The 27,777-nt window shown below is 38.9% G+C and overlaps 1 protein-coding gene across 7 annotated transcripts in view; it reads left to right on the forward strand.

Moving 5' to 3' along the window:
- MOB3B (MOB kinase activator 3B) overlaps positions 1-27,777 on the forward strand; it is an 80,762-nt gene that overhangs the window by 15,932 nt on the left and 37,053 nt on the right. For 4 of the 7 annotated variants that reach the window (XM_083883121.1, XM_083883119.1, XM_083883120.1 and 1 more), the window contains exon 2: positions 20,208-20,816. In XM_083883121.1, coding sequence (XP_083739247.1) covers positions 20,399-20,816 — 418 coding nt within the window. In that variant the 5' untranslated portion in view covers positions 20,208-20,398. Of the gene's footprint in view, positions 1-1,275; positions 1,357-15,445; positions 15,489-16,743; positions 16,822-20,207; positions 20,817-27,777 lie in introns of those variants that run through there. The other 3 variants (XM_083883123.1, XM_083883124.1, XM_083883125.1) reach the window with 3 other exon arrangements.

Raw genomic sequence — 27,777 nt, forward strand, 5'->3', positions numbered from 1 at the left:
GGCTGAGCCCTGAAAATCAGTTTTGATTTTGGACAACCTTAAATTCTGAGAGCAGTCCTGCTTTAGCTTCTGTATAGTCTTTGTTTCCCTCAACATTGTACTCTTTTCTTGCTTGACAAGTAATAGTGATAAACTATTAGTTTATGTGATAAAAACTTGCCTGTGCTCCACAAGGCAGTGCAGAAAAACATTGGCAGGTGTGGGAGGGCCTTAGTAACCCTTTCGGCAGCTGCTCCCAGCCCCATCACTGGGTCCTATCTCCTTGAACCCAGGGGAGCACAAGGAACAGTGGCAGGCAGAGATCCAACATGAGGATACTGAGGACAGGCCGCTTCCAGCATTGTCCTGGGGCAGCCTCATCCCCATGGCATGGGAGAGAAATGCATCAACATGGGTCAGTCCTGGAGCACCTCACAGACTTCCTGGTTTTGCTGCCTGGAGATAGAGTGCACAGAGGAGGAGTGTTGCAGGGTTACACAGGACTTACTATGGAATAGTTGGAGATACCAAAGGTGGGGAAAGGAATAGAACTGTGTTGTTTAGGAAGGAAAATGCATGTGAAAATACAGGAATAAAAATGAATAAAAAGGACTGGTCATGTTTAAACAGCAGCTGGTCAAAATTCTTCTCTGTTGTGACCTGAAGAGCATTATGCCCTCCCACTAAACTCCATTTTCAAGTATTTTCCTGGTGAAGGACTGTTTGACTTTCAGAAGGAATTTCCATCTGGCTGCATTGTCTGACTTTGGATTAGATTTTTGTGACTAATATTCTCATCTGCTTACAATCAATTGTAATAAACAGTTAGACTAATGTTGTTGTGCATCTGTCTGTAAGAAGGTCATCTTGGCAGCTAGCGAAAGAGTGGTTATGAAAACACTACCCCAGATGCTAAATAATTGCAGAAACACTTCACTCTGTGGTTGATGTATTACCAAGTAACAAAGTTGTTCTGAAGGCTCTCATAAACCTTACCAGGAATGTGTGATCAGATAGTTTCATGTAATAGGATGGAATCCGGGTTGGGAATATCTCATGTAACCCCTGAAAATATGACTGTATCTGTTCTCCCATGTTCAGAGAAGTGCCTACAGTACCATCCAGTCTCACAGAATCACAGAATGGTTGAGGCTGGAAGGGACCACAATGGGTCTCACATCTGGTCTAGCTTCTCTTTCACACTATATCAGAAACAGTTCAAATTTCCTGCTTGAAGACCCTCAGTGAATCTAGTAATATTCAGTTCATTTGCTGTGTAGATTGTGACTCCAGAATGAAAACTACTGGTACTATCTTCTTTGCTACTTAGAATTTTGCCAAAGTCTGTCTGTGGAAGATCTTGAACCTAGAACTTAGGTGAGTTCCTAAGCCTTTTCTTGTCTTAGTATTTGCTAAGTAAGCAGTTGGACTATATGGGAGAAGATCACTTTTGGAATTGGTGAAATGCCTTTTAAATCTGTGACATTAGTAACTGGTCATTGGCACTTATGCTTGTTTTGAAATTGTTTAGCCATGACAGGCAACTGAAGAGGGTTGCACATGACAGACCAATGTTTTGGGCAGCTTCTGGGCACAGGAATGTTTGAGGTGCTGAAGCCATGAACCAGTTCACTGTGATGCTTATTTCCAAGTCTATTGGAAGGACAGCTTTTAAACCCTTGATGAATAAAGAATGTACGTGCAAAAGATGTCAAGTTTGTGCTATCCATTTTTTTGACATCCTAAAGTTCAGATATTTCATTTCCACTGTGAATCTATTAGATCCAAAGGACTTCACTATTCAGTGGAAAATTGGATATATGTTGTTTTGTTGAGCAGGTTTCAAGCTAAGTTGAACAGAGGGGTCAAATCTGTTTAAAGAATGTTTTTGGAGTCTAGCTTTATGAACAGATGGCAACTCCAAAGGAGGCAACTGTTTTCCTTCCTTGTCTGCTATTGCCCAGGTCTATGACCTTGGACAAATGACTTGCTCTCATATTTCTTGCTTTCATCTGCTGTTCTCAAAGCACTTGAGGAGACATCTTTTTTACATGAGACAGTGATTTTGATAAGAATTTTGTGGTTATATCTTAGAGCAAAAAGAGCAGTCATTTGAAAACCTGATATGTCACTATTAAAATAAAGTAGTTTTCATAATCTAATTTATTTTGTTTATTGTGCTGATAAAGTTACCAAAAACAACTTAATTACATGAATGACCTTTATGGAATTACAAAGAAGGGAAATTTCTCTTAGATTGTATATCTCATTATGCTTGCAGGTGTAATTTCTTAACTTCTATATTATCCTAGTGCTTTGCATTAGTAATGCACTGGTTTCTGCAGTGTCATCAAATGTGGCAGATTGCAGGGGCTTCCATTGGGATGCATGGAATGAGAGAATCCAGAAGTGTGATATATAGTATGTAAGATATTGCTGGCAGTTCACTGTAATCCCTGAAAAAAAATCTTGATTTCACATTAATTTTAAGAGATCTTGTCTTGCAGCGAAAGTGCTTAGGTTGAAAAGCCTTCTGCTGAAGCAATTTGTACCTGGTAATGGAGGAAAAGACTAGGATAAGCTGCTAAAAAACAGAATCACAGGGTATCCTGAGTTGGAAATGACCCACAAGGATTGTCAAAGTTAACTCCTTGCTGTTATCTGTAGGATACAGCACAAGGGAATATGATTTGACTCCCTTAATGCTCTTTTTAGTGGTTTTTACTTGCAAAATCCTTTTCAACTAAAGGGATTTTGCATTCGTTCCTAACAACATATCTAAGCAGCTTGTCTCTCTTTTATGAGGAGTCTGAAGGGTGCAGAAGTTTCTTTCTTCTTTTTGCTTCAGGCAATCTTGAGTTCTGGTTTGTGCTGCTTTATAAAATACAATCACCCAAATGCAATCCTCAGGTCTTTTGGGGGGTTTTTTGCAGAATCGCAAATTATTAATAATCAATCTCTTAGCAGTACAGCCGGGGCACAAACCTGGGAGATGCCTGTGTAACCCAGCTCTCCCACTCAACCAGATAAGTTTTCTGCAATCTCCAGAGTCTCCAAAATTCTCGAGGCTTTTACATTGAGACAGACTGCAGAATCCACATGGCATGAGGCATCAGAGTCTGCTGTGATAACCTCAGTAGCTGATAACCTCCTTTCAATGTACTGTATTCTGCATCATACTGTACAAACTAACATGTTAACAAAACAGAACTTAGCAAAAAAATAAAGGCCTGAGAGAGAGCCATGCATCACCAATACAGCTTCTGTTTTCCAAAGTCTGGCCTACTCTTTTCTTATCTAGAAACCTAGTTAGGATTAAACGATGGTGCCATGGGTTGGCCCTGGCCAGATGCCAGCTACACACCAAAGCCACTCATTCACTCCCCCCTTCTGCAGGACAGAGGGGAGAAAATGTAACAAAGGGTTCCTGAGTTGAGATAAGGACCAGGAGAGAGATCACTCATCAAATAATGTCACATGCAAAACAGACTCTACTTAGAGATATGCATTGAATTTATTACTAAGAAAAGCAGAGGAAGATAATGAGAAGTAAAATCAGCCCTTAACAATGCCTTCCCCCCACCCCTCCCTCTTCCCAGCTCTACCTCGTACTCCAGTGGTGCAAGGAGACAGGGAATGAGGGTTATGGTCAGTTCATCATTACTTGAGGCTGCTCCTGCTGCTCAGGGAGAGGAATCATTCCCTTGCTGCACTGTGGGGTCTCTCTCACAGGAGACAGTTCTCCATGAACTTCTCTGATGCACCTCCATCTCATGAGCAGCAGCTCCCTGAGACCTGCTGGATGTGATTCCCTCCCATAGGCACCAGTCCCCCTCAAACTGCTGCAGTGTGGGTCACTCTTCCTTGGGGTGCAGTCCATCAAGGAGAGGCCACTCCAGCCTGGGAGCAGGGCCTCTCTCTCTACAGGTCTCTCTCAGGCACCCATCTGCTCCAGCATGGGCTCCTCCACAGGCTGCAGGTGGATCTCTGCATCCCCTGTGGATCCCCATTGGCTGCAGGGGCACAGCTGCTTCATCATGGTCTGCACCAAGGGCTGCAGGGGAATCTCTGCTCCAGTGTCTGCAGCACCTCCTGCCTCTCCTTCTCCACTGACCTTGGTGTTTGCAGCTTTGTTCCTCTCACATGTTCCCACTCTCCTCTTCTCTGGTCACAATGACAACTGCACAACCCTTTTTTGTTTCGAATTCTTCTTAATTATGTTACCGCAGAGGCGTTACCACAATTTCTAATTGGTGCAGCTTTGGCCAGAGGCACATCTGTCTTTGGAGCCACCAAGAACTGGCTCTGGAGGACATGGAAGAAGTGTCCAGCATCTTCTCACAAAAGCCATCCCAGAATCCCTCCCTTTCCTTCCCCCTGCCATTTTCAAAACCAGGCCATGGAAATCCAATACAGATGGTGATAACTCAATGTCTTCTAAGACAAAGTAAGGTAAGTATAAGAAGTTGATTTACACCACAGTAGAATAGGGAGTAAAAATGAGTTAGATAAAGAATTTAGCTTTGAGAGTCTGAATTCAATTGGTTAGAGCCTTTTAATTTAGTGCCTAGTGCCTCGTGGCAGCATATTCAGTACAGTGAAAATAAAACAAGGTGTCTGATAGGAGCCTGTAATGGCACAAGAGGAGGCCAGGTAAGATCATTTCAAGCTGCTAATTCCCTTGGTTCTAGTGTAATCCCCTGTATTTTACCACTATCCAATGCCTTATCCAAGAAATAAATGCTCCGGGTTTATGTACTTTGCTATGAAAATAACCCCCATAGCTTACATGAAAGCTTTAACTTTTGCCATGTTCTAGTCATGACAGTGGTGCCTGCAGTTGGTCCTGCTGGACTACTGTATTTATTTGTGCCAGAGCCAGCAGTGTTGTACATTGTTGAAGCATTGATTAGCCTGAACATACTGCTGGACCAGCGTGCTCCAAAGGGCCAGAAGGCTTCCCTGATTTTCATGCTTTGAGTAGCAAAATGTAGTGACACATTGAGAACTGGGCTGGCTGTGCTGGTAACCAGAAAGCCAATACATTTTTATGTCCTGCAGGTGCAGTGATGAAGCAGCAGTGGTCATTTGGCTTGTGTGGTCAGGCTGTGTTCACTGTTGAATTGTCTATCTGACTGGTAATGTTGTCCCTTCAGATCATCCAGTCATAATTTATTCAGTCCTATGCCTTTTCAGAATTTAATCCGTGTTAGACCATGTCAGTCCAGAAGCACAGTTGTCTTACTTTTGGTTCTTCATGGATGGTTTCCTACTGAATTAACATACTGATAGATAATTGAGGGTTTCTTGGGTTACTTGTTAGGAACTTTTTTCATGCATGTATTTGTTGTAGTATGTGTGATTGTTTATTATGTCATGCAATTTGACATAGTCCAGAAAAGTGGAGTTGCTGAGTTATTCTTTGTAATCATTATATTTCTAGAGCAGGGCCATTAGCTGCTCATAATATGGACTTGTGCTCAGAAATGCAGTAAATTAAGCTGATGGATACTACATTGTTTTGTTGTTCATATTACCCTTTCATTTAAATTGTGGGATTTAATTATGTCCTAATGATTGTTTTTATATAGTTGCAGTAATACCATCAGGCATTTGTCCTACATTCAGCACAAACTCACTGTTTTTTTATGATGAAAGCTAATTTTCTCTTTAAACAGGTCAGACTTGTTTTATTAGTTAAACTAGAGGAAGGGAGGTGCAAAGGTCCAGTATATTTTATCTGATGAGAAGAATGTTTTTTAAACATTTTTTAATTTTTTTTTAAAATTCTCAAATTCTTGAATTCCAAGATTTATTTCAAAAGAACTTCATGGGAAGCATACACAAAAAAAAATCAGATACCTTAAAATACATTTTTGCCATGATTTTTCATCGGAAGGCCAAATCTTTGTTTGCCATGCAGACTATTCTCTTACCTCTTATGTTCAGTAGAAAGAAGATGGTAGAATTATCATTGGTGGACTGGTTTAGAATGATACTATAAAAATAAGCAATTGTGAGTAATTCTGAAATGCTAAATCTTGAGAACTGTTTCTTAAAGCTTCATAGTTAGGAGGTCCTTGATATCCCATTGCATCTCATAGTTAACAAGTAAAGTATTTCCAGAATTGTTGTTTGGGTTTTTTCCCCTTAAATATAAATAGGTAAAAGGGACCCTCACTATTTAGATTCCACAGGGTCATCCAGTTTTCCTCTGGAGCTAATGTTCTGCTGCTAGCAAATCTTTTTTGTAGATCTGTAAACATGACAGAATGTGTCATGAGTATGATAGCAGAGAAGACTGATACACAGCCTGCAAAAACAGACACGTAAAATTGATTTGAAATTTTACCTAATGCAGGAACATGTTCACCCACAAAAAGACATCTGCTTTCCTTTCAGAAGGTGTTAACTGTGTCATAAGTTTAAGTCTTCACAAGACAGTTTTGTGCTATTCTGTGCTTCTCTTTACCTCTGTTTTGGGAAAAAAAAAAAGTTTGCCTCAGTTCTTATTCTCCACTTGGAACACTTACTGTGTAAGTTGTCTTTATACTCAAGGTTTATTCCTGAAGATCTTTCTGTCTGCATGCTAGTGTTTCAGCTCAAAAGTAGACAGTAGGATAATAGTTGGGATCATTTTAGTTTTCTGGGATACTGGGGGCCTGGATTAGTAAGGTGATTCATTGTATTCACCATAGATGTCTCTTTTGCTCGGTCCATTTCATTATACTGTCACATAAAAAAAATGTGCAGTTGAACAAATTCACTTGTTTGGCTTGATGCATGCACTTTGTAATATATTCCATCAAAGTCTTGTCTTTCAATGCCCCTGTGAACAGTAGTACAGCAGTGCACCATCTGCATCCTAGACTAATTAATCTGATAATGTCTTAGAAACCAAAATATTATGAAGTCTTAAGCAGACAAGAAGCATAAAGCTTGACATAATGTTTCCTAAATTTTTCAGTGAAGCTGTTCTGTAACATCTGCCTGATGCTGGAATAAGCCATGCAATTAATCTAACAGCTCTAATGACAAAGGGATGCGAGGGATCAGAAGTGAGCATGTAAGGTTACCCCTTAACCTTAGCAGCCGTATGTTGGAAACTCTTTTGTGAAAGGCACAGTTCAGGCGTGGAGTATGCAGTTTTATGGTCTAGGTAAGGTATCTCTGCCACAGAGCTGAAATATGAGTCAATTTATTCAAAGACTGCTGTCAACAGATATGTTTTATGTGTTCAGCCTACCACAGATGACATCTGTTTGCTGGAGTTTTTTAGGGTACTGTGTCACTTGGGTTTAGGGGTGTTGGATGGGTACCTGTGTTAAGGTTTATGTTCTACTTCCATGGGTGAGTCTCCTGAAAAACTGGAGATTACATCAAATTTGCAAGCTTTAAAAGAAACCTATAGAACTGAAAGGCATTGCCATATCTCTGTGGGACAGTACAGCTATGCTACATCTGTGTGACTGTCTGTAGACAGAATCTGCTTCAGTAAGTTACCTTGGAATGGTATGGTTTGCATGGGGCCTACACATTTCCAGAGGCACCCTTACTTTTTATTTTTATTGTATTCACAAGAATCATCAGTATATTTATAATAAATTAAATCTCATTTAACCCATTAGGGAGGTCTGGATAGACTTCTGAAAAAAAAATTATTGAAATATAGATATGACAATTTTACTGCTGCAAGCCTTATTTTTCTGCTTCTGTTCAATATAGTGTTTGAGGTACACTTGAATCTGCATATATACTTGCATTGCAAGTTAGGTCTTTATTTTTCTATAATGTCTATGTTAGGACATTACAAGTTTTGTCTGTTGTTTTGCCTACTTTTTTTGTTTCTTTTTTTTTGTAAGTAGTGGAAAATACAGTGCCAGTGTCCATATTTGTTTTATAATAGAGACATTGGAGCTGAAAGAAACAGAAGAATGACGATGCTTAGCAGAATTTGGAAAATCCTGACTTTCTGGCAATCATAGATTTTCCATTGCAATTATAACTGGTATATTCAGTATTTGAAGTTTCTCCTGTATTTTGTGATGTTCCTTTATAGTGACCATGTTGTCTAAATTCATATATCACTTATACTACACTTTTCATGCCAGTTTAAGCAGGTGTATTAAAGAATGAATAACAGAATGAGTAGTGGTTTTTATCTTGAATTCCCATGTATGCCACATGAGTATGGCTCTGACCTAAATGGAGCTAATGTTCTTTTATTTTAGAGCAAGCAAGCAAAGAATTGCATGATAGGTTCTGGTCTTACAGGCTGTCTAACTTGTAGTGTGTTGTCCTGTTGTTAAAACAGGAAGTCCACAAGAAGAAGAATAGTCTGATTGCATGTACTCCCACATACATGCAATAATTTAATAATTTAACCTGTCTGAACACGATTATGTAAAGGGCAGCAAATGTAAGTGGTTTGTACTATCTTTGTATATATTCCTGATTGTTTTCCGTTGTTGAACCTAGGGTTAGAAACTCAAAAGAGACAACATTGGGTGTGCCCAACAGCCTTTGCTTTAGTGTCTGCCTGTCATTTTTCTGAACTGCCATTTAGCTGACACTTATACCAAGGCCTGATGGAGTTCCTGGATGACTGAAGAAGAGAAGACAGAAAAAATAAAAAGTGTTAAGGCATTGAAGAGGGTGTTGTGAAATGAAGAAAGGAATAGAAGGTCTAAAAGTTCCTCAGAAAGAACAGTAGAGAAAAGCATTTCAGAATTTGGCCTCACCTTACACCATCAGTGAGATGTGTGTTTTCTGCATGCGAAAGCAGCGTGTCTATCCATTACCATTCAACTGGCTGTAATCATGACAGCTGCAGCTATGCCTCCTGTGTTTTGCACCCTAGTACTCAGGTGTTATTGGTGGCTTCTAAAGAAATACCCATAGCTGAAGTTTCCAGTCTTGCTGACACCAGAGTGATGGTCTTCAAAACAGTGACAGTGGCTCAAAAACATCTTGCTTAGCAACTTGGTTTTGTGGCTTGTTATCCTGCATTCTCACTTATTTTTGTAAAGAAAATTTATACCTCAGTCCTTGCTGTACTAAGACAGAGATTCGGTCTTCTCAGTTAGTCACCTGGATGACATTATTTTCAGAGAACAGATGGATTATTATTTGGGAGTACTCTTGCAATCTGTGGTGATTGCTTCCTCAAAAATTCTGATGGCTTCTGCCTCTCTAATAGCAGATCTTGTGTGTGATTAATTTGGGACTGGGTCAAAGCCATAAACATATGGAATGTATGAGTGGCAAAAGATGTAATTGAAACAGGATAAAGAACGTCAAGGTAGCAATGCAATTTCCTAACCATTTGTTATGTAGCAATTAGAATGATGAAAGCATCCTGGAGGGAGGTAGATCTAAGGTTGCTTTGGGGTTGTACCAATTCAGGCATAAATTACAAGTACTAAAATCTGTGTGAATTCAATGAGTATCCTTAGTGTTAAGATTCCACCAAATTCTAATGGATAAAATAAAATGTTATGATAAATATAATACAGCTATGTAACAGAAATGCTAAATATATAATGAAAAAAAGATCTAGCACCATTATTTTTATGTGTTGAAGAATGTCTGTTTCTGTCAGGAAGCAAGAGAGGGAAGGAGATAAAAGAATTGGGCATGGGGACATTCAAAAATACAACAAATACTCTTGTTTCTGTTACAGTGTGAGAGAGGGCATGGCATCTAGGCCATGGTCTGGATGAATGGGTGAAAAACCTGTTGCCAATCCAAGTGCTTTTGGATTGTGCATTTGGAAGAATGCACAGAACTGAGGAGAGGACTGCAGTAGGGTAAAAACCTCAGGCACTAATCAAGCAATAAATGATGCTTTGGGAAGATATTCTTTGTTGTTGTTTTTCTGTGGTTAAATACAATCAAATTGAATGTATGAATTATTATTTGTCTAAAGTTCTCCAAATTATCTGCAATGGTCGTATTTCGCAGCCATCCTAGTTTTTCTTTTAGCTCAATATTTTACCAGTGGGTTGTTAACTCATAATAAAGTGCTATATATTCAGATTCTCAAATTGAGGACAACCTGTTAAAAGAATAAGGTAGAAGAGTGAGTGCAGATAGTGCAGACAGTACAGGGCTGTTTATCCCAATGACTTCTCCACCATTTTGGTGGCTTTTCCTGTCGATCTCACATGTTTTTCTCCTCAGTGGTCTTCCAGCTTTTGGACTTTTTTTGGGTTGGGGTTTTCATTTGGGTTTTTGGCAGGGGGGAGTAAGGAGACAATGTCTTGGGTGGGTGGTTTTGTTTGGGTTTGGTGCTTTTTGTTGGTTTCAGTGGTGGTTGTTTAGCATTTGGCTTTTTGGGGGGTTTGTTTGTTTGTTTGTTTTCTAAGATTACTTTGAATCAACCTCTGCTTCGGATGTCCTTAAGTGTCATGTGAGTATGCCAGTCTTACAAAATTTTACTTTGAGAGAATAGGAATTTTACTGGTGAATTGGTTATATGCATGGTTTAGTGTCATACTGAAGATGCTGTGAATTCCTCCACTGCTGTAATCACAGTAACTACCTTTTGTTTTGGATGTGCATTTGATAAGACAGCCTGTCCTGCAGTATATTTTCCCAGCATCTACATTATCTTAGAAGGTGCCAAGATTTTGACGCTTTTAACAGTTCCCACTAAAATTCTTCTATGAAGCCATCAAATGAGATATGTGGAAAGGCCTTCAGGTTTCAAGGGTTCCTGAAGAAACATCACCACAGAACCCTCCAATGACCTTTCAATTGAAGAAAATAAAAGTTTGTAATGGTGTACTCTGATTGGGATCTGAGACAGACAAAAACCTTCCTGTTGAGTCACAGCATGTGTTGCACACAAATATACAAGTAGAAACAAGAAGCTACCAGGCTTCCCTTTTACTTGGTCAGAAATTGTTGGGGACATAATGTGAGAAACATGCTGCATAAATGAGTTCTTTAAGGAGGAAGCTTAGCTACCTGACAACTCCTGCATTCAGACTGTGCCACCTTTACAGAGAATTTTTGATAAAAAATTAGCAATTTACTTTTGTTCAGAGCTAAACTGAGCACTGCCAGGCTGTGGGGAATCACTGTAGTGCAATGCAGATGGCACCTTCCAGAGCTTGTCAGCTGTGCTTTCCTTGTGTGCTGGCAGCTGTGGCCACACAGATGACAAGAAGCACTCATTTATTTTGCTCCAGAGTAAACTGCTTGCTATGATCATAGGAGAAAGAACTCATCTTAACATTTCTTGCTGGTTATGTTTGTATGCTGTATGAATAATGAATTTTGTTCCTTTTTTTGTAGTATTGAGTATTTATTGGCCACAGCTGTGAGTAACTTTGAAAAGCAAGAAACTTAACTTGCAGGGAAGGTAGTTTTCGTGTACTTATACATTTTAAGAGCTTGATGCTATAGCTCTCTTACAGTAAATTTTTTGTGTGTATGGTTAGAGAGCTCATACTGTGTGAGAGTTGTTCTGACCACAAACTGTAAAGAGTAATCAAATACTGTACTTCTGCCTATTAAGTGCTTTACAGAGGGATAAATTTATAAAAATACTACCCAAAGCCACCTTTCAGATCAGTTTGTGATTAGTTTTGTATGCTTTGTCAAATTTCCTCTGAAGCACAGCATGGGTTAAGCAGTACGCAGAAAAAGCTTTCAGAGTAGTTTAGTTCACTAGAAAGGTAAAGCAGAATCATAAACTGGGAAGTTACTTTTTGGTGTGTAAAGGAAACAAGGCCATTCCACAGTTGTTCCCTGAGAGCATACTTCTAGGCCACTGCTCCTCCAGTGCTGGTAGTTTGTGGTCTGTGCAGAGCTATTCAGTCAATACAATGCTGGCCAGTTACTGTCTGCTAAAGTGCATTGAAGTGCATTAAAGTGCACATTTTTGCTATCCTAAACTCTCCCCTGGTGAAAAATCTTTGTTACAGCAACAATTTGTTGTATTGTCATCGGAAAAGAGGCTGTTATTCCTCAGAGGAAGTAGTTATAATGCTCAAGTGTTCTATCTAATATTGTTTTTTGATATATGATGTCTCTGACTTCTTTTACTTGCTTTCATATTTCATGTATCACGAATGGCAAGCAAAACAGATTTTTTTCCTCCAAGTAAGTCCTTCAAGACTGTTGATATAGAGTTCTGGATTGTGGATGGTTGCTATACCCCAGGTATTCTGTTTCCATCTGGCACATTCTTTTTTTTTCCCCTATGCATGGTAGTAAGTATTTTTGGCCAAATGGTAAGTTTGAACATGCTAAAGTTTACATGGTGGGGATCAGAGTTATTCTCCAGAGAAAAGTTTCTTCAGCCATCAAGTTAGTTCAGTCCTCCAAGTTAAGACCGATGTAGAAATCAACACTGTGGATGATCTATGTCTTTGAATTTTGAAAGCAAAAATGCTGCAACTAGAACTGCAATTATGACCCCACCACCACTTGCAGAGGCCATGCCATGTGACTGTGTGCTGCTGAAGCATTGTATCACTTGCCAAAATTGCAGGCTATGACTACACCATGCTCTTGACCTATAAAACTGTGAAATCATAAATCTTTGGAATCTTCTTCAAAAGACATCTGTCCCAATACCTTGCCTTGTCTCCTTGATATAAGTTTGAAAATGTCCATCCTGGGATCCAGCAGACATCATTGCCAACCAGGCAAGAGAGGTGATTTTCCTGCTTTGCTCTGCACCGGGGCATCCGCACCTCAAGTGCTTTTTGGGTGTCACAATATAAGAAAGACACTGAGCTCTTAGAGAGTGTCCAAAGGAGGGCACAAGGATGGTGAAGAACCTTGAGATAAAGCCATATAAGGCATGGCTGACGTCACTTGGTCTGTTCAGCCTGGAGGAGAGACTGGAGGAGACCTCATTACAGTTAAAGCTTCCTCATGAGGGGAAGAGAAGGGGCAGGCACTGATCACCTCTCTGGAGTGACCTGTGACAGGACCCAAGGAAATGGCCTGAACTTATGTCAGGGGAGATTTAGGTTGGATGTCAGAAAAAGGTTCTTCACACAGAGGGTGATTGGGTACTGGAACAGGGTCTCCAGGGAAGTGGTCACAGCATCAAGCCTGACAAGAGTTCAAGAAGTGTTTAGACAGTACTTGCAGAGTCATGCTGTGACTCTTGGAGATGTCATGTGCAGGGCCAGGAGCTGGATGAGTCCCTTCTTATTCACATGATTTTTGATAATCAGCTGTAGTTGCTGCCATTCTGTGTATTGACATATTGAGTGCTTTGATCCAAACCATGGAAAGTAGACTTCTGCCATTATTTCATACACTCAGCTTTTCTGATAATTGTGCAGAGCTGTGTTTTAAAGTTAAGGATTGAGTCTTACAGCTGCTGGAGGTCCATTTCAGGACAGGATTACAGATTTATAGTATAAATAATTGGAAGATATTCACAATTAAATTGTCATTTTTGAGTTCTTTGCAGTTAATTTGAGGGGCTGCACTGAATCCCGCATGATTTTGGGTGATATTTTTTTCTTAGCAACATAGAGTTAAGGAAGGGTAATTATTTTGTGACTGAAAATCATCATGTTCATGTTCAGATTTATCAGTGTCTGTTAAGAAGGGTGCAGTGCACCAACTAAGGATATCACAGCCTTTGCTTTGGAAAAATGTCTCTGATATAATGAATTTATAATTAGGACAGTTGCTGAAGGCACTGTGTCACTAATAGTATGTCTGCTGTCCATCCTGCCACATTACCATGAGCTTTGGTAGGAGAAGCCAGACTAAGGCTAATGGGTCTGAATGGGTGTCAGCTGAACATCTTGTTTTCAGTGAGTTTGCTTGTAGGAGGTTCTGTTTTCACCCAGGAGTGTTAGCTGTTTCTCTCTGCCAGGACAGCATTTGTAACTGGAGTCTGCCATTGTATCCCAGTTATTTTGCATGCTTTGCTTGGACAAGAAAAACAGTGGCTTTATTTTAAATGTCACTGAGATGGAACGTATGATTTAGACATTTTTTCTTAAAGCAGAACACATATGTGGTTTCCTAAAGTGAAGATTTGGACCAAAAATAAAACTTGAGTTTTACCAGGGCATGCAGACTAGGGTTCCTGAAGTTCTAGGGCATATAAACTACTGTACAAGGCCTAGCAGACAGGCCTTGTACAGAAAGACCCTGAAATTAAATCTCAGGTCACATTTTTCTTTTCCCTATAGCTCATATGACTAGCACTTTTTCAACAGAATTGAGTGGACTTGGTTTTAGGCTTTCACATGGAAATATTGTGTCATGATCTGATGGTGTTGGAGAGGGCAAGAAATAATATTTTAATTCTCTCAGAGTTTACTCAGTTGTGACAATGCTTTTAAAAGCCAGAATGTAGATTTAGGATTTAAGCTGTACAGAACTGAGATATTTTTTAAGTTCAACCACAGTTTGATAAGGACATTTTATTGTTTTGTAAAGAAGAGTTTTCAGAGTGTAAAAGTAAAATTGTAGCTGTTTTCTGAATTCATTATCACAGCTCCCACTGAATGCAGCTTAGTCATCATTTCATCTTCTGGAATGGCTTGGAATCAGAAATTAAGCAAGCTGCAGGAAACAAATATATAATTTAATTCCAGGCTATTAAAATACTCTTACTCCTTTCACCTGATCTTAGTATATTGATTTTAAAGGAATGAAGGATAACTGTTCTCTGTTGCAGCAGATGTTGCAATGTGCATACCACAAAAGCCTAACATTCACTGTTGTCAGGAAGTCTCTGTCCACAGAGACCAGGAGATTTTGGCAGAAGCAGGGTTAGCAAGCTGGTTGTATTGGTCCTCATACCGCAGTTAGTAAACTGACCCACCCAGTCCAACAGTATGGTCACCTGTGTACAAGAGCAGTGATTGTAACCGCAGCTGGTGAAACAAGCCATGTGCAGCTGTAAAGGCTTTGCTTTATTGGTGGTGGAAGGACACAGCAGGAAACAGGGGCTTGATAACTGAAAGCAGAGGCCGGTTGTGTACTTTGAGAATGTGGTTTAGTGATTCAGGATTAGTGGCACAGGATTCACTGTGCTTGCACCTGTGCTACCAGCAGCTCAGACCAGTAAAAAAGCCTGTGAACCAGAGAGAGAACTGGAAAAACCTGTGTGTGTTAAAAACCCCAGCATTAAAAGGGAATGTCAGAACTGTGCGCTTCACTGTGATCAGTCAGTGTGTCAGTAGCTGCGTGAGCTAAAGGGAGTTCCTAATCTGCTTTAAAGTTTGGGAGGTCTGAAATTGTCATGACAAACCCTGTAATTCACTTAAGTGTCCATGGCTTAATAACCACTCCCATGGAGTTTTAGTCTATCTGCCTCACCCTCTGCCTTCCATGCACCTTTTCTTAGGTTGTCCTTTTCTCTGTTCTATGTGACCAGATGGGATCAAATAAGTCAATTGGGATGAAAAATGATTGTTTTTTTAAATTATTACAGTTTATGTGGGAGTCTCATACAGCTTCCTACAAGGGGATGTACAAATGCCTGGGCCAGGTATCAGAAGAGAGATGTCAAGAAGGTAGGAAATGAAATGAGAGAAGAGAAAGCAGGACTGAGTTTTCTGAAAAATAATGTAGCCATACACACACCTCTACATGACTATCAGTCTATAATGAGTCAAAACCTCATATTCCTGGATAACAGATGTATGGGTAAGACTGTTTTATTATTTCCAGATGTTGGTATACCTGATTTTAGGTCAAGTTTCTTTCTCTGTCTGTGCACAAACTGGAGGACAGCATTGGTCACTGTGGTGCTGATGCTGTGGATGAAGCTTACGAGGTCTAGTTGTCCTGAGATCAACTCCACATCTGTGGTTACGATTCTCAGGCATGGCTCTGCCAGCAAGGGAATTCACCCTGGTGCATTACACAAGTTGTGGAATAGTCCCTCAGGAAAAGATGTTGATGACTGTCCCAGAAATACCTTGCTCTGAACAAAAGAGAGAAACTGAATCATTGGGAGGAATTGCCTCTCTGATCTGCCCATACCAGGACAGTCATTTAGTTCAGAGGGACAATCAGAACACTGTCCCAGTATACTGTTAAGCCAAATACCATGAGTGATAACCTTATTCTTTATGCCTTTATGTATGTTAGAACCTGCCATAAAAGATTAGAAACCAGTTTCTATCACTTTTGCTACAAGTATAAGCCAGGAGCAGTTCTGCTGGCATTACCGTAACAGTAAAATGCAAAGTACCTTTTATTAAGAGACAAATTTAGTTTCATGTGGAATGATGGTAGGTGCTGCTGTACCACAGGTTTCAAGGAGTTGTAATTCAGTCTGACCCATGCCACACTGTTCACAGTGTTTCAGCTCTGAAGAAAGAATCCCAAGACCAACTGAGATCGTGAAACTGGAAGCATTTTTAATTCTTGTAAGGTGAAAACTGTCATAGAAGTGAATGTGATGACTGGTAAGGCAAGTTATATTCTCAGTTCTTTAAAAATTTTGTTTATCAGTTGTTCTTGAAGCTATCTGATGAGTTTTCATTTTGCTAATATTATGCAATTTTGAAGCAATAGCTTTGATTTTTTAAGTTCCCCCATACAAAGTTCTAAATGCCAGTATGTGATTTGGGATTAAAAGAAAAACCTTTTGTCATGGTTTTTGACTCAAACACAGTACAGGAATTGTTGGAAGTCTAAAGCTGGTTGAGTTCCTGCAATGGATTAGTGATTCAGTCCTAAGCAAAGGAGTGGCCATCCTGCCATTAACATCTGTAACTTTATTGCCTAAGCAGAAGAGATGCTCTTAGAGTCTGACTTTGCCTAGAGTTCTCCCATTAGCGTCGGTCTCTGAAGGATCCAAACCTGAAATGTCCCTGTTTGATCTCTACTGAAAATAAGGTGAGCTTTTTCCTTTGTCTCCTGTGAGTAAAGGGAAAGCTTCTTTATTCCAAGGAAGTAGTGGTGATGTTGTCTGTAAATCTTTAGAAAACTTATTTCTGAATTTTAGAAATTCTTATTTCCTTGTTCATTTCTATTTGTTCATTTCTAGCTTTTTTTATTTGTTCATTTCTAGCTTTTGAGTAAAGACAATGGTTAATTAGGTAGCAAATGCCATCAAGAACCAGAATGCAAAAAAAATGTTTCATAAGGTTGAATCGCTGCAGTATTTTTGTGAAGGTCAGGTCTGAGACTTTTCTATTTTGCATTCTCGAATGTGAAAATATTTCGCATTCTCAAATGTGAAAATATTTTGCATTCTTGAATGTGAACATGAAAAAGCCAGTCTATCCATCCTCTGGCATTGCACAGACATCAGTCACATTTCCAAACAGAGAATAAAAAAGTAACGTCTTAGCAGAGCTGTATCTCTTAAGTGAAGTTAAGTAGTGAGATACAAGCCAGCTTTGTATTTTTGTATGTTGTAAAGTTACTGAAAGATGTAGGAGGAAGAGCCTTGGCTTTTATTGCAGGATACTGAACAGAAGATTCTCTAGACACAAAATGTATGGGTTGCTTGTTCTATTCTGCCCTGGTGAGTTAAGGGACAGTTCCATATGGCTGCACTGTAGAGTAGTCTTTTAGATGTTTTCGAGGTGAATTTGACCAGAATGTGTATATGCTTCCACAGAGACCTTCAACATCAACATGAGAGTTGAGATAATGAGTTGTTTGCTGAATGTTTTGGTTGAATTTTCTCTGAATCAACTGATTTTGTGCAGATTTCCTGAATATATGGAGAGGAGTGGGAAACATTATTTAATGTGATTAATTATGTTTGTGTACTTAGTAGGAAACAGCTTACAAAATACAGTGTGATCTGTTTTTCTTGAAGGAGCTTCAATTGCAGTGAGTACTGTGCTTCAAAATTTCTTTTTTGAAGATGAGTTTTATTTGGTGCTCCGTTTGTTGTTTTAAATGCAATTCCTTGCATGTTCTGGTGAATATTTGCAGTGATGAAGGGAGACAAAGGTACCAGGTATGTGGGAACTGACTGTGGTCAGAACATGGATTTTAGGCTCCAGTCAGTGGCTTGAAGCCTATGGGAGCTTAGTGTTCTCTCAGTCTGGCCTGGGAAATCATAAGGAGGAGCCCAAAACAATTTTTGTAGATCTCTTCCTCCTGACACCTGGTGTTTTTCTAACTTGTTACTTATTTGTAAGAAAACAGTTGAGAGGTGTTTCTAAATGACCAATCATATTGATTGTACCATATGTACTCATGTATGAAAGAGTCTGTCTTTCAATAAGCTATAAGCCCTCCGAAGAACAGGAGTTCTATGTCTCGTTATTGCAGCTGTCCCAAATCATAATGATACCAGGTGTATTAGTGGGGAAGAAAGTAGTTGCCTGAGTGGTAAAATTCTAGACTTAAACTGCTTATTATTGCAAACTGGGACTTTGGCAAACTGGGACATTGGTTCCATTCTATCTCCAAATGTGTCAGTCACAGGCTCAGTCTATGCTGCACTGCTCAGCTATATTTTTAAGGGCTTTTTAATAGACAGAAGCCTGCCACAGAGTATTCCAGGGACCAAGAAGTTTTGGGACTTAGCAGCAAAACACAAATTGTAGGGCAAAGTTTACTGTTTAAAACTATCTTCATTTCCTGCCAATGACACTTAACTGTTTCAAGGCCTCTTCTGTTTAAAGTCTTCTTTTCCTGACCTTTGTCAGGGAAAGCATTTCTGGACTGGAATATTATTCAAGGGGCATGTTAGATATGACAGTAATCTCCTTGGAGTTCATTCCAAAACATCTTGGATTTTGCAGATATGGAAAAAATGGTTGTTTATAAGGTCATGATTGGAATATCCCTCCATCATGCCATCAGGTTAAAAAAAGTTAAAAGCAAGCCCTTCTCTGCTGATTCTGTATGACTGCTGCTTACCAGCAAATTACTTTCCATGCCAGTCTTTCACATATTTGGAAGAGGATTTTTTTATGGCACTTACATCCTATTGTGTGGACACGGGGTCTAGCATACCAGAGTTCTCTTTGCTAAGGTACGTGTTGCTTTCTCGTGGTTATTGGGAGGAAAGCAATACCTTCTTCTCTTCCTTTTTGCCCCTCAGCAAAGCCTCAGGCAACTGTCTTCAGAAGAATTTAGTGCTAGGCACACACTGCCTAGTAAAATTTTCATGGACATGATTTCTGTTAAGGGAAACAGTGGAACACAGATAATCCCATAAGAATTGGCCACTGATAGGGGAGGATTTTTGTATTGCTGTGCAGGTCTAACACATATTGTGTTATTTAATTTAAATAATTCGCAGAATGAAATGTTTGTTCTTGATATTTATTCATAAAATCTTCAGTACTAAAACAAAAGTCTAATTGAAATAGCACCTATCTATCCTGTCACTCCTAAGTGTATACATTTAGTGAGAATATACTTTTTCAGGTATATATGAGAGCAAACAAAGCTGTAATGCTGTGATTTATTTGTTCAGTCAGGCTCACTGTTGAAAGCATTCCATTGCCAGCTTAGGTTAGATGGAACAACACAAAGTCTGTACTCTTGCATTTGTAAGAACAATGCCAAGTATTACCCTGTAAACAAGATGAATAGAGCTATAAAAAAGTGGCAGCTTCACAATTGCTAATAGTTTTATGCAATCCAATAGAAATCTAAGACCACTACTGAATTTATGAAGGTGGGTCAATAAAAGTAACATGTGGGAAACAGGAATTATTTCTCTGCAGAACTATAGTTATCCTTCCTACTAGGTTTCTTATGTGGTTTGCAAAAGCAAACACTTCAATAATTTAAAATAGAGAACAAATATGGATAAGTTTTGCTTGATGATTTCTTTTTCCCACAGAGATGAGCACTAAAGCTATGGCAAATTCTTAGAGGCTCCACTGGTAGCTGTAGGAGCAGTTAGATGAAGATTCTAAATTGTCACATACAATTTTTTTCTACTGAACTTATATGCGTATTTTGAATATTATGCAGTGATTGTAAAAATGTAGCAAAGTGAAAAAGTTAGTTTTAAAATTTGAAGATCATACAAGATTTATTGGATTCCTGTCTTTATAACTTAAGATCCTCTATTTGCATAGATATTTAAAAAGAACAGAGAAATTAATTCCTTAATACATTGAAAAATGAGACACTTCTAAAAATAATTAAATCTTCAACTTAGGGGTTAGGCAGTTTTTAAGGCTAGCTGGTTATATATAATTTTTCATCATATAATTGCTAGAAAATTACAGTAGAACAGTAGCAAACTGACAGGACAGACTTGAGCTTGCCATTCATGTGTATTGTTTCTATATCCTTAGGGAAATGAAGCCTTTCAGGGAGGCTTTCAAGAGGAAGAGCTAATAAATTGCTCTGAAGTTGATACAAGCTTCTCTGTGAAAAAGAGCAGGGCCTGGAAAGCCTGTGATAGAGAGCAGATTTTTTCACATACCTGTGTTAATTCTCAGACGTGCTTTCCTGCCAACTGCTGCAGTGCAGAAGATTAGCAGACATGTCCATAGCACTCAAGCAAGTCTTTAATAAAGATAAGACTTTCCGCCCAAAACGCAAATTTGAACCTGGAACCCAGAGGTTTGAACTTCACAAACGAGCGCAAGCATCTCTCAACTCAGGCGTGGACTTGAAAGCAGCTGTGCAGTTGCCCAGTGGAGAAGACCAGAATGACTGGGTGGCTGTTCATGTTGTTGACTTCTTCAATAGGATCAATCTCATTTATGGAACTATCTGTGAGTTCTGCACAGAGAGGACCTGCCCAGTGATGTCTGGAGGCCCCAAGTATGAGTATCGATGGCAGGATGACTTGAAGTACAAGAAACCCACAGCATTGCCAGCACCTCAATATATGAATCTTCTCATGGACTGGATCGAGGTGCAAATCAACAATGAGGATATATTTCCTACAAGTGTAGGTAAGTGTGAAGAAGTCCTAAAAGCATAAACTGCCTTTCATTCTTGTATTAAGCATGTTCTCTTCCGACATAATTAGGAAAAAAGCTGTTGAAGAGCAGGCAGGGAGGAGGAGGGGTCAGAAATAGTATGCAGTGTATGAAATGTTAACTGTGGTTGCTAGGTATGGTACTGTTTGTTAGCCTTAAATGTCCCTGATGAGCCTCTCAGGCTAATCACTGAGGGTGATCAGCATTGCACGAATACCTTTTTGAAAGCTAATCAAATTTGTATGGCTTTGCACTTTGTCCAGCTATTTAGACAGATACATACAGAATGGATGGAAAGCAAAACTAGTTGGAGTCATCTCCTAGTGTGTGCATCTATGTACAAGACAGTGGAGAGTCAGGAATGCAGTTAACTTAGTCCACCCTCTCTTGATTTCTCATCCAAAATTCACAAGTTTTGAAGTGGATTATTCTTCAAAGTAATGTTTTCAGTACTACATATAACTAATAAGCATTGCTATTACATAAGCAGACAGCCCAGATGAGAGAGCTGTCAACAGCTTCACAAATTTGCTTTTATAATATTCTCTCTGAAGAGTAGCACAACTAGGTTGAAGTATCCTTGCTGAAAGTGGAATAGTGCATTGTGCAGTGCAGACAGCATAAATATTTATCTGTGGCTGCGTGCAACAACAACAAAAATGTTATACTTGAGAAATGTTATGTACTTGCATGATTCTTAGCAGTTTTAATTATTGGGTCCTGATTTACTGCTTTCAAATGGAAAAGCTGAGAGCTTGCCATAAGAAATGTAAGTTGTTGTATATTAGTTGGACCAAAAGAGTAACAAACAAGAAGAATGTCATACATTTTGATTAGTCCAGCCCAATATTTTGGAGTTTATATGCAACTAGGGTCTGCGACTAATTGGTAGATGATGCATCAAGAGGCTGTGTCTATCAGTGTTTCCAGACCCTTCAAATACCTTACTGTTGGACTTGATGGCTATTTATCTGGACAAACCTGGGTTTCGTTTCATAGTTCCTATTACTTTTTTCTTCTACTCTAATAGGTAGGAGGGGTGCATTAACTACATTTTTAATCTGGACTTTGACAACATGGCAAGAAGAAGGAAGATATCAGAGGAACCAGTATCATATATTTTGCATAGTGAAAAATGGGTTTGATTTCTCAAGCACTGGTTGCTTTTTGTTTCTTCAGGGTAAATGATTTTTGGATTTGAAGATTGGTTGAAGGTGCAGAGAAATATGTGATTTTACTTCCACTGGTATTTCTGCAGGCTTTTGTTATACCACTTTGCTATCTTGGAGTATTCCAATATTGTTCTGTTTTCTTGTGGTTTGCATATGTAGAAAGTGTTGTCTGTCAGCAGATGTGGAGAGCAGGTAACACACTGGTGTGCTGATGGGTTTTACTGAACCAATTAATAATCTCTAACACGCAAACATTCAGCCCTAGATGCCCCCCAATTATATTCATAATTAGATACAAAGGTACATAGAAACTTTTATCCTGGTGGTTTACCTATTGTAAGCTAAGAATGAAATCAGTAAATAAGTTCAGTCTACTTCTCTCCCAGAAGATTTAATTAAATCAAATATGAAGAAACTGAAGAAGAGAAAAGACATCTGGTCTCTTAAATGGTGCTGGACTCTGATAAAAGTCAAAACAGGAAAGCTCAATGTTCGCAGAAATCTTTGTCTCACTCTGAATTGACCCAAAGGAAAAGGACAAGTCTGCTTGTATCGGGCTGTGCCATATTCATATTATAGACTGAAATGATTGGACAGTCCTATAAAAAGATTCTAAAGATGCCTTTAGAGCATTATTAGAACAGAACTTGTACCCCTATTCCTTTGTCACCTCCTCTTCAGCCTTTGTTGCAGATGCTGTGCAGGCCCACTGCATACTTCTCATTCAATATCTTTTTGATTTACCACTTTTCATATGAAACTGTTGATAAAATTGCTTGGGAGGCTTTAGATCTTTCAATTCAAGAACAGACATATGCTGTGTTGAATTTGGAGTTCTGGGTATCTCTTACGTGAGCAAGTCCCTACTTAGGGACTCAAAGCAGTCAGAGGGAAGTCTGGATCTGTTCCTGGGGTAAGTTGCCTTTCAATAGAATCTTTTTGATTTTCACATCAGTCCCATATTTGGATGTGATACCACCTGTCAATCTACCTGAGTACTGCTTATAAAGCTGTTGAATGAAAAGCAGTCACTGAGCATGTGTATTCATTACCTGTTCTGCATTTCACAAGTGATCAGAGAGGGAACCTTTGTTGCTGTGTTAGGTACTGTTTGTTTCTACCTGTTCTGCAGCAGTCTTTGGTTAGAGGCACCATAGGCATAGTACTAATTAAAATCTCTATTTTCATTCATATAAAATAATGGCAATGAATATAACAATTGTTCATTCTTCAAAACAGCTGAAATAAATTTTGAAAGATGATATATTCAGAAAACAAAAGAGACTTATGTATGACCTTACTAGCAGGACAATGTCTTTAAAGTATTGAGTAGCTGTAAATTACAGATTGTGTCATTGCCTTGAATCTTTCTAGTCTAAAGATAATTGTTCTGGGGAAAAAAAAATGTGTCCAGTGGATGGTATTTGGGCTGACTTTTCCATTAGCAAATATGTTTGATAAGGAGATCTACTAGAGTTGGATTAGTAGGAGCTTTTTACAGAAACCCTGAACACACTTTTCTCAGCTAAATCCTATTAAACTTTTCCTATTTCATTTGGCATATCTCATGCAAAGTGTCTGAAGAGGGATTTCAAGAGCTGTGAATAACTGTAGCTTTCACTGAGGAGCTAGTTTCAAGGAAAATGAGTTCAGAGTAGGGATAACCAGGTTTGGTGGGATTTTCATTTTGTGGTGGTGGTGATGTTGCTCTGTGGTTTAAAAAAATAAAACATGAATGCAGTTGAGTTATAAATGTTATATTTAACCTTGTCAGCATTTATACTGGTTCAATGGCCTCTGGCCTCTTACCAGTCAATCTATGGTCTGGTATTTCCTCTCTGCTTTCCCCTGTCCTTCTGGTTTATTCATTTTCTGGTAAAGAGACTCTTCCATCAACCACTCTCCCACTTATAGGGAGCTGGTTCTATGGACACAGAAAAACTGTCCAAGAATTATGTGCAGGTGGTAAAAGCAGGTGCTGGCTATCAAGACCACTTCTTTGTACAGCAAAACTTCAAGGACTGTTTTTGTAGAGGATTTCAGACATTATGATGTTCTTGTTATTTTTTCCATTATTATAAATTATTATAAATGTATCTATTTAAGCGGGTTTATGGCATATAAGAGGCTGACAGGTCTAGAAACAAGCTCTGTAAGTAACCACATAGAGATCTGTCTCAGTCCTCAGTGAGTGAGAATGCAGTAGTAGAACAGAGGACAGTCTGTATGCCTGCTCAGCCACTACAGTAAAGTTATCCATCCTCAACATGAATCTTTGTAATCTGCTTGTGGTTTATTTTGCTTTAGAGTAAATTCTTTGGTGAATACTATTTGCTCTTTAGGGCATCTAGTATTCTCATTGTTTAACACTTTTCAAGGAATATATTTCTCAGCTTTTGGTAAAGTCTGAAGAAATAATTTGCAGAGGAAAGCAGTAGATCCTTGGAACAGATGCAGTTTTTGTTGAATTGTAATCATTGTAATCATCAGCTTTCACCATATAGGTTTTGGCAATGTCAGAAAAGGAGCTAATAAAGAAAACAGCTCTTTTCTTCTGTACTCCCTTTAAATCCTGATTTCCAAACATGATAAATTCATTTGCTTTAAGTTCTTTCCTGTACTTATTGAAGCCTTAAAATTAGAGTAATTATTCTTGTTTGGATTTTCAGTGAATGGAATGCTGTTTTCTGTTGTAACAGAAAAAAACTGGAAAAGATACATAGACCACAGGGCATTATGTCACTTATTCTGAACTCCAGCATAACACAGGTCAAAGAACATGACCACATGATTTCTTCATCGGGTCCACAGATTGAGATGACAAGATGGTCAAACAAACAAAAAAAAATATTGCTGGAATTTACAGAAAAATGAGTTCTTTTCTGGCTTGACATAATGAATTTTTTTTTCCCAACGCAGAAAACAAAGCACTTGAGAGAGAACAATGCTATCAGGTTGTCCCATCACCATCCTTCAGGGTTTTCAAGACCAGACTTCCTAAAATCTGTGCTATCCTTAATTATTGTGTGATTCTTTATTCTAATTTCAGCACTGCCTGGCTGCCTAAGGAAATAAAAGAGCTAAATTGATTAAAACCTGATTAAGCAGTTTAAGAAACCACATTTTGACATTTACGGGAAGTACAAAATCCTTCTAAGCTATGAGAGTTTTTGTATAAGAGGATTAAAAAAGTTATTAATGTAATCAAATAACCTAGTTATGGCTGATAAAAAATAATATTCCAAACGTATTTAAAGCCTAAGACTTCAGCTGAAAAATTAATGTATCTTTATCAATACTTTGGCTGTTCCATATTTGACTAGTAAATTTTGGTAGCTAGCAGGTTCAGTTCTTTGCATCAAGTGTGTGTGTGATGCAGCTTCCAAAGAAAGGAGCCCAGAATGTCACCAGAATGCACCTTTAAAAGCAGACCAAGATTCTGGAAGGCCATAGTGGACATGATTCAAAATTTTCTATGGTTTCCTACTGATATTGTAGTAGGATTTTTCTGAATCTCTATCCAGTTATAATAGTTACAGCTTGAGGCACTTTTTTGAAGCAGCAGGAGAGCAAATGACTGGTGGATGTGAATAGGCTGTGCTCAACTACTTTTACTGAGCAAAGGTCTCTTCACAATACAGCCTGTAGAAATGTGGGGAGCATGTTTGACATCACTGACCTTTTCTTACACTTATGTCTCTCTTATTCCTGTTCTGAAGTATGAGGAAGTGTCCATAGTGTGGCCAAAGTGTTGTTTGCTGGAATTTCCTGCATATACTTTTTCTTCATTTTTTGGCAGCTGTTGCAGTTGCGTTATCTAGGAACTGCCATTGTTTCATGCACATCCACCCCACAATAAAAAAAATTCAATCTCTATAGCTGGTATATTTCCTTTATTTAAGATAAAACTTTGCCAAGGACCAAAGGGAAGGGTCAGATTGCTGGCTGTTAACTGGTAATTCAGTCACCTAGTGCTGGATGCATATAACTGTAATCTACCACCTGAAGACTAATGTAAAATCCAAGATCTGCTTGATCTTTGCACTTGTTGGTGAATTCTTCACACTGTTGGTGAATTTGGTCTATAGAAGAGTTTTATTTTGTAAAGCTTATCTGCTTGCACCTGTTGCTGGCCTTTCTTGATCACTCCTTCAACATGGATGTACCTGCCAAGAGGTTTGAATTAATCTTTGTGTCAATGAAATAAAGAAAATTCTGCAAGACACAGACTGTTCTATGGCTACAGCTTTTCTCCAGTCATTAAACTTTATGAATTCTGTGTTTAGATGTATGTTACAGCAGCAGCAGCACAGCTATCCTCCTAAAGAGTTTGGTGTCTTGAAATATATGTGCTTGGAAAATATCAGGTAGATATTTTACTACTAGATTACATGGCTGAGCTTCTTCCTCCTCACACCTTTTTCCTGTGCCTATGGTTCAGGATCGGTAATTCTAGGTAACCTAAGCTGGCAGACGAACTAGCCCACAAACGTAAAATGCTTCAATCAAAAGATTGATAAAAATTGCATTAAGTCCATCTGGATGGTGAGTTATGCAGTTTAGAAGATAGCTATGTGGTCTTCTTGGCATTGCATTACTTTCTTGCTGACTGATTGTATATTGGAGGAATTTAATGATATCTAAATTTAATGATATCTAAAATGCCTTGATTAGTTTAAGTCTTATACAAGAATAGGGACTGAAACTTGGGAGTAGTCTAGACAGTCCTCAAGCTGTATCACTGTTATCCTTCCCATGTGCCTCCCTCAGTGTACCCCCTTGGTCTGTTGCTACATGTACCATTTGAGGTACATAAAGGTTCACTTCCAGCTCAGACATATGAATTAACTCATTCTGTAGTTCTGATGATAGAAGAAAATATGTGCAGTAGAAAGTAAGTGCAAATCTATCAGTGTATTCTCTGCTTTTCCATGAGAAGGATTTGGTACTGCCGGTATGAAGGAACACTATCTCACCTGGAAAATGTGTACTGGGAGTCTGATGCCTTGTGTGATGTGTTTTCAGTATTATGGTAGTCATTAAGGGCTAAAAAGTACTTTCACTAACAAACTAAGAAGCAGTTCTCAGTCTTTCTTCTTCCATTCTCCATTTTTCAAACTTGAGGGGAAAAAAAAAAAAAGAAATCAACTTAAATAGTGGCATGAATGGTAGTGGAGGGAAAACTTGAGAGGAGAGGGATGTGTTAACTGACTGCAAAGGTTTCAGGCTCTCTGCTCAGACTGAGGCTGGTTTTGGAGGAAGAAAGAAGTACAGAACGCCTGCAAGAAGTGGTGTCCCATGTGGGAACTGGGTGGTCTGTCCAATATCTCCCCCATTCTTGAGGAATTCAGCTTTCCAGCACATTGTCAGTACATATGTTGTGGGACATTACTTAAATTCGTCTCTCAGAGAATCAGCAACACCACAACCACAGCTTCTACCCTAACTGAACTTGTGACCTCTTCTCTTTACTCACCTTCACAGCACAGCCAATGTCTACAATATTTTAATAGGCATGCTGGAGTTGAGCATGGGAAATGTGATACCTTGAACATGCTTTACCTTGGAAAGTGGGTTTTTGTGAACTGAATACTCTGCATTCTGCAGTGGTGTGTGACTTCCTTGCTCTGATGAAAATGAAGAATAGCTTCTTATGTGAAACCTTATAAAAAAGACTTTGTGTCACAGGCTGCAAGGCAGAAAGTGTGTAGGAGAAGAATTTTTACATCATAATTATATTGCTGGTTCATATTTTGGAACAT

Source organism: Zosterops lateralis (assembly GCF_965231275.1).
Source record: "Zosterops lateralis genome assembly, chromosome: Z".
Taxonomy (NCBI): Eukaryota; Metazoa; Chordata; class Aves; order Passeriformes; family Zosteropidae; genus Zosterops; species Zosterops lateralis.